The sequence below is a fragment of the Salvia miltiorrhiza genome, chromosome 2 (assembly GCF_028751815.1).
Source record: "Salvia miltiorrhiza cultivar Shanhuang (shh) chromosome 2, IMPLAD_Smil_shh, whole genome shotgun sequence".
NCBI lineage: Eukaryota > Viridiplantae > Streptophyta > Magnoliopsida > Lamiales > Lamiaceae > Salvia > Salvia miltiorrhiza.
The window spans coordinates 42,331,477-42,338,682 of record NC_080388.1 but is presented as its reverse complement, the minus strand read 5'-3'; the positions used below and the strand labels follow the sequence as shown (position 1 = coordinate 42,338,682).

The following is a 7,206-nucleotide window of genomic DNA, read 5'->3' as shown; positions in this document are numbered from 1 at the left end:
TAGTAAGTTGAAGAAGTCAATGGTCGTTGGGCATTAATAAGGTTGAATTTTTCAGAGTATAAGGTACCTATTTTATTTTGGGGTATACCGTATACGAATCAATAATCCATACTAAACCATCCCATCAAAAAGAAAAAAAGAATAAAGAAAACGTTACATCTAATATACTATTCTATCCTAAAAAACTTATCCATCGATAGCACAACATTTTTCTTTAGATTTTCTGTCAAAAAACAACTACCCCACCAACTGCACTTACAAACACTACAAATGCAAAAACATTTTCATTACAAATAAAATAGAAGAGTATGTCACTTTTGAACAAATATTTCTCAAGTTACGTATCTAAATACTTAATTGTCTTTCTTTTCTCTTCGTCGCAAAAATGTTAATTATGAAATGCAAAATAACAAAGGCCCACCTCAAACACATAAAAAACTACCAAACATATAAAACAGAAACACAGTTGACAGGAATCTCTACTAATTAAAAAAAAAAAATTGAATAAAAAAAACACCATGCCCATATATGTACATAGCTTTTATGAAATAATACCACGTTAGGTCGAAACTATTAATTTCATGAGTTTACTCCTGCACCCACATACGAAAGCAAGGGAATCATGCATAATCATAGAAGAAAAGACAAGAATTTTACTAGTATATATAAACAATTTTCAGAAAAGCCTAAACAAGTAATTGATTTAAGCTTGTGCGAAAATTAATAAAACAAAAGGTACAGGAATAGAGCACTTTAGTTTACTTATATGTACTTGTCCCACCTTGAAATATTTTATTATTATTTTAGCTCGTTGTGCTTTAATATAATTTTGTAATTGTTAATCAGAATTTACTATAACTAATTAGGATATATAATTATCTTTTAGCAGTTACTAGAATGTCCATTCGTGCGATGCACGACGAACATCGAAATTAACTATATATTTAAATAAATATAAATAAATATAAAATATATTTTAAAAATAAAATAAAATAATTCACGTCAATTATACAATAAAATCTTGAATTTAAAAATTATATTAACAACTTTGTATAAAGTGTAATAAAAATTATTCAATAACAAAAATTATCATTTACACATTATTATTATTATAGAGTTACACGTCATAATAAATATATTCATATACAAACATAAATAAAAAGTTATAAAATTTTAATGAAAAGAGAGAAAATAAAATGTTTTAAATTTTTCATAACTTATTCATTTTAAATTTATTTTTGATGTTTTTATACAATAGTATTAAATTTAAGATGCATATTGAAAAAAATCATGAATTAAATTTGACAATATTTAGAAAATAATTAAATTATGAAAAACTAAAAGAAAAAAAGAATGAAAAAATTGATGGAAGAAGAGAGAGAAAAAGAGAGGGAAAAGATGGAGGGAAAAACTCCTCTTTTATATATTATATAGATTTTAAATTTTTAGGCGGTAACCATTTTTCTAAATTTACCATTCCATAATTTAGGTATATAATTTATTTATAGCAATAAATACTAATTAAATTTTCATTATATTATCATAATATTTATTTTAATAATAAATTTAATAATGAAATACGAATGGGGCACATAATTACGTGGGATAGAGAATCCCAATAAAAAAATGGTTGTATTAACATGTTTTTGCGTATGTATTGTTTGTTTTACATATTTCTAATTAAAATGAAACGAGTTCTAAAATGTAAATTTCAAATAGACCTCACCTTGATCACAAGAACAAATTGCGCCACTCAAATACCAGTATCTGTATATTCACCAAAGATTATACCAAATTGGATCCTCTGTCCCAAAATATAGTGGGTACCACGTGTACTACTCTTTATTTTTTTATATTTTTAAATTATTTTTTATTCAATTTTAATTTATTATGCTTTTATATAATATAAAGATAATTAACAAGGGTTCACTCATCCATTTAGGGTTTATAATTATTTTTTTATATTTATTTGAATTAATAATAGATTATTTGGGTTCATTAATTCAAAATTAGGGTATATAATTTTTTAAATTTTAATTTTTCAATGATAAATACTAATTAGAGTTTATAATATAATAATAATTTTTTTTTATAAAAAATAATTTATAAAACAAAGAAATAAAGAATGGTACACGTGGTACACACAATATTCTGGGACAGAGAATCCATCTGAGATTCTACACCCAAACTACCCAATAAACTAGCTACATCATATGTACATTATTAACAAACAAGTAAACTTATAAAAAAATCCACAGTTAAATTAATTAATAAATGCAGTCATTGTTATCCTTTAAATAAGATTATAGATAAGATCAATAGCCGTTAGGAACGAAGACAAGGCGCTAACTACAAGATTAGCATTGTACAAAAGAAAAAATTCAATCAACAATAAATTAATCATTTTTCTTTTCACAGAAATCAGATTTAATTAAAAATGATTCACTTAAATTAATTGCAGAGACAAATCCACTATCTACGGGCCCCGCACATGGCGCCCCTCAGCCGGTGGTGGCCAGCCTCCGCCTCCCTCTGCGCCATGCCACGGCGGAACACCGTCGAGCACTCCGGCAGCTCGCCGAGACCCGCGAAGAGATCCTCTTCCTCCTCCTCTCTCATGCTGAAAATCATCGCCATTTCTCTATCTGTATTCCTTCTCTCCTCCATTAAAATCGGACTCTCAAGAATCATACAAGATGTCGATTCGAAATCGGTTAGCCATCCAAATTCGCCGCCACAAATCAAATTCCCTTCAAATCTGTTATCTAAAATGAGTTCTTGAGATTGGCTATGAACAAGATCTCTAGGTTTCTCCCCCTCTTCGTCGTATTCGTCTTCTTCTTCTTCTTCCTCTTCGAGCTCTTCTTCTGAAACTGACATAGCGGGCGGCGGCGGACGGTGGTGGATGTTGCGAGAAGACGGCGGAGGGTGGTTGTGCTCGCAAGAATACGTGACGATTAGCATGTTTGGATCGGCGCTGCTTCTCTCGACTTGCTTTCTTGCAGGGCAGCCCTTTGAGCTGCTGCATCTGTAATAACCTCTGCCAAAATTTATGAATTAGTGATTAAAATTAGGTTTAGACAAGGTGATTAAGGTAGTAATTACCTAGGATATGGGGAACCTTTGATGGGTTTTTGGCCGTATTTCCGCCACGCCCACGAATCCGACGGCGGAGCGCTGACGTGGTCGCCTTTCAATCGCAATCTCTCGATGTCCTTGATCGGCACCGACATCACTTTTTTCCTAACGGCGGAACGTCTGCGCAGTTTGAATGCTCCAATAATTATAAAAAGAAAAGAGAAATAGAACCCTTAATTTCCCTTATTTTCTGTGCATGCAGATTGAAACTAATAAGCGAACCCTAGCTATCTCTCTCTCTCACTCTAGTTAATTACCTTAGCTTAGAGGTGATCTTGAGATCTTTAGCCATGGCGGAGGTGGGAGAATCTTCGCTGTTTTCAGGCGAGGATGAATTCTCTGATTCTCTTGCAAAATGGTTGCTGCTGAATCTGTTAATATTCATGGTTTTTTGTGCTGCCAATGATGATCATGCAGTATACTGTAGGATCCTTCTGCCACTGCGTGTGTGTGTGTGTGTTTTAGAGAGAGAGGGGGGGAAGAAGGAGAGAGAAGCAAGGTGAGGATTGGGTGTTGTGATATAGTAGTATAATGGACGTGCGAGAAAATGTTGAAGTAATCCAAAGTTGAATATTATTTTGTGACAATGTGAAAGGGACCCCTATATTGATTTGTGCGAGCAATTTTCATTTTTATGCTTTTTCGATATTTTTTTTGGTTTATTTTATATGACGTGCATAGTATATGGTGACAGATATTTATTACGGCATATGTGGGTACAGAATGATACACCAATTGAATTAAACCACTTGAAATAGAGTGTTTCACTTTTGGTATTCTGTTTTATATCATTTTAATTTATTTATTCTTGTAATTTTCTGTTTCTTATGTTTAGTTTTATATTATACTTTTTAATTATATATATAACTATTAATCCACTTGAAATACAGTGTTTCACTTTTGGTATTCTGTTTTGTGTCATTTTAATTTATTTATTTTTGTAATTTTCAATTTCTTATGGTTAGTTTTATATTATACTTTTTAATTATATATATAACTAATTTATAACGCATATATTTCATCCATCCCAATTATATAAACTCGTATTCCTTTTTTGATAAACTTATATTCCTTTATCGAATGTTCCAAATATATTTATTTAAAAGATAGTATTTTTCTCAATCATTTACTAACATAGTCCAATTTATTCATTTTGATTGATTCGAGCATTAATTTATCATCAAAAATTAAATATAGACATATTGGAAAGTTTACTTGTAAAATTTTCTTTACCAATAATATTTTAATCCTTGTACAAATTTCAATCAGCTTATATAAATTGTTCCGAAGGAATAATTAATTTTGTAAATTTAATTTTGAGATGAATTTTACAATAACCATACAAAATAGTGAAAATAAATAGTCGTCCTCAAACATATATAGATCAATAAATTATAACCGAAATTTATAAGTGTTTAGGACGAAATTACCTCCACCCCTTCTCTTTTCCAGAATTCAGCAAAATATGAGTTTTCGGAGTTATAAAAGTTCAAAGAGTTCTAGATCTACCAAAATTATGAGATGCAAATCTAGATCTAAGAAAATTTGGAATGAAATGGTACGAATTTGTACCATCTGTTCCAAGATCTATCATGTGATTCATGTCACCCGGAGAAATGGAATGGCCAATGCGTTTATTAGCCCCATTCATGCATCTATACAAAGATCTGTCGGGGCAAGGACTGCTATGAACGGTGCTAATGGTTTTATTTATGCCAGCCGCCCTGAGATATGTCCCATATATGTGAGGAATTAAACTAGTTAAACGAAAAAAATAATTTCGTAGTGTCCAGCCGGAGACGTATATTCAGGTGAAGAAGACAACAATCTCCAGTTTTCCTCAATTCAACATTGTCGTCCCCACACGACGTTTTCCCCCAGTGCAAGAAAGTGAAGGAAATGATTAAATTGAAAATTTAGTTTAGAAATTTAGTTAGATTTTGTGTTAATTGTAACCTTTTGTGTTTGTAATTATATTGTTTGGAAAATGCATAAAATGTTGATTTCAATTTTGTTCTCCAATAATAGTTGAATTTGTTAGAACAAACCACAAGTCTGTAGTTTTTTTTTTTTTTAATTGGGGCATTTTTGTGGAATGAATGGTACACAATAATATATTCACACCAGTCGTCTCCGCTGCTAGCGGAACAGACTTTGTACTAATAGTACGAACTGACATATTCGTACAAATCATCACAAGTGTTGTCGCGACAGACCTTGACATAAATGGTGTGAAATCGAATATTCGTAATGTCGAATACTTGGCATGATAGACATTCGGACTAATGATACAAATATAGCATTTTGTACCATTCGTCCCAAGTGATGATGCAACAAACATTAGGACGAATGGTGCGAAATGGTATATTATTACCATTCGTGTCAATTGCTGATACAAACTAAAAGGCTACATTTTCAATTAGGGGTTATGGCAAAAAAAATACACGAACTTTGGAAAAAGTTGTAATTTTCAACTAAATTTTCAATTAAGCCAAAAAATACATGAATTTATATTTTTGTTGTAATTTTCACCCAAGCTTGACTTTCAGCGAAATTAGAGGATAGTTGGCAGTCGGAAGTTCACTTGATGTTGGTCTAACTATTGATGATGAGGACTATTTCGAAGCTCAGATGTCTATGAAGGCAAATATTAATATATTTGACTTAATCTTTACTGTCAACTAAACTCTAATTTCGTTGAAAGTCAAACTTAGGTGAAAATTTCAACAAAATATAAATTCTTTTATTTCTTGGCTTAATTGAAAGTTCAGGTGAAACATACATTTTTTTTCAAAGTTCGTGTATTTTTTTTTTTTTTTGCCATAATCCCTTTTAATTAACAAAAATTGCACCATTTTTGTGGGAAATGGCATATTCGTGTCAACACTTGGCGGAAAAAACCTTGAGACGAAAAGTACGGAATGACTTATTTGAATTTTGAAATACATTCGTCACACAACATTTGACACGAAAAACTTTGAAATAAATGGTGTGAACATGCCATTAAATAACGTCCCAAGTGATGCCGAGATAATTGTTGGATTAAATAGTATAAATCAACAGAAAATGACATGAAATAACGCAAATTCGAAATAATTTTATTCATCTTCTTCATTTTACAACAAATACAAGTACAAATCTCACAAAAATAATCCTAAATGTCTAAACTAAAAATATAATTATTTTAAATGGATAGCATTGATCAAGCCGGTGAATCATTGTTTTGTGCATATATTATAGAGAAGGTTGGATAGTGTCTGTCAGCAGCGGAAACATCCCCGAACGGCTCGAAATGACATATTTCATACCATTCGTTATGCGCATATGTGAGACGAAGAACAGACAGAATGGATGGTGCCAACGGATTTGTTTGGACCATTCATTCCTCCGGGTAACACGACAAATCTTGAATCAGATGGTACAAATTTGAACCATTTCGTTCCAAAACTTTTTAGATCTGCATTTGCATCTCATGATTCTCGTAGAACTGTTGAAACTCATAGTTCACCAAATTCTGTAGAGGAGGTCGTCGGATATATATAGAGAGAGAAGCTCGTCGGAGATTTAATTTTTTTTTAAATCAACTCAGCAGCACAGCATATTAAGGAAAAGAGAGAAAGCTCATATTTTTTGTATGTATAAGAAAGAAGGGTAAGGGTAATTACGTTCGAAAAAGTTAAAGTTAAGTATAATTTATTGAAATAATGTTAAGTGGATAATGATAGATTTTCATTATTCTCTGTGAATATTCCGCACCATTAATACTTTAATTTTAGTAATATTAGTTAATAATTGATTTTTTGGAATGCTAAATCCATAATTAGAATATATATTTTTTTTACTAATACAAACATTCTGAATTGTATTAATAATTTTTATTTTTATAATAAAGCAATAATTTTAATAGGGATACATGGCGTAGACATAAAATATTGGCACACATGATCCCAATTATTAGGGATTAAGTTTCATCTTTTTATTGATAAATTACATAAGTAAATAAAGAAATTCAAAGACCGCACGACGGAGGACTCGAACCCAAGAACTCAGGTCTTGGGTATTAACCTC

General features: G+C 31.0%; 1 protein-coding gene across 1 annotated transcript; it reads right to left on the bottom strand.

Moving 5' to 3' along the window:
* Positions 1-2,363: 2,363 nt before the first annotated feature.
* LOC131013529 (probable WRKY transcription factor 65) lies at positions 2,364-3,659 on the bottom strand. The gene is made up of 3 exons (XM_057941647.1): positions 3,396-3,659; positions 3,106-3,258; positions 2,364-3,040 (listed from the first exon to the last, which is right to left on the bottom strand). Exons 1-3 carry the CDS (start codon positions 3,521-3,523, stop codon positions 2,473-2,475), a joined length of 849 nt encoding a protein of 282 aa, XP_057797630.1. The 5' UTR covers positions 3,524-3,659; the 3' UTR covers positions 2,364-2,472.
* Between the last annotated feature and the right edge of the window lie 3,547 nt (positions 3,660-7,206).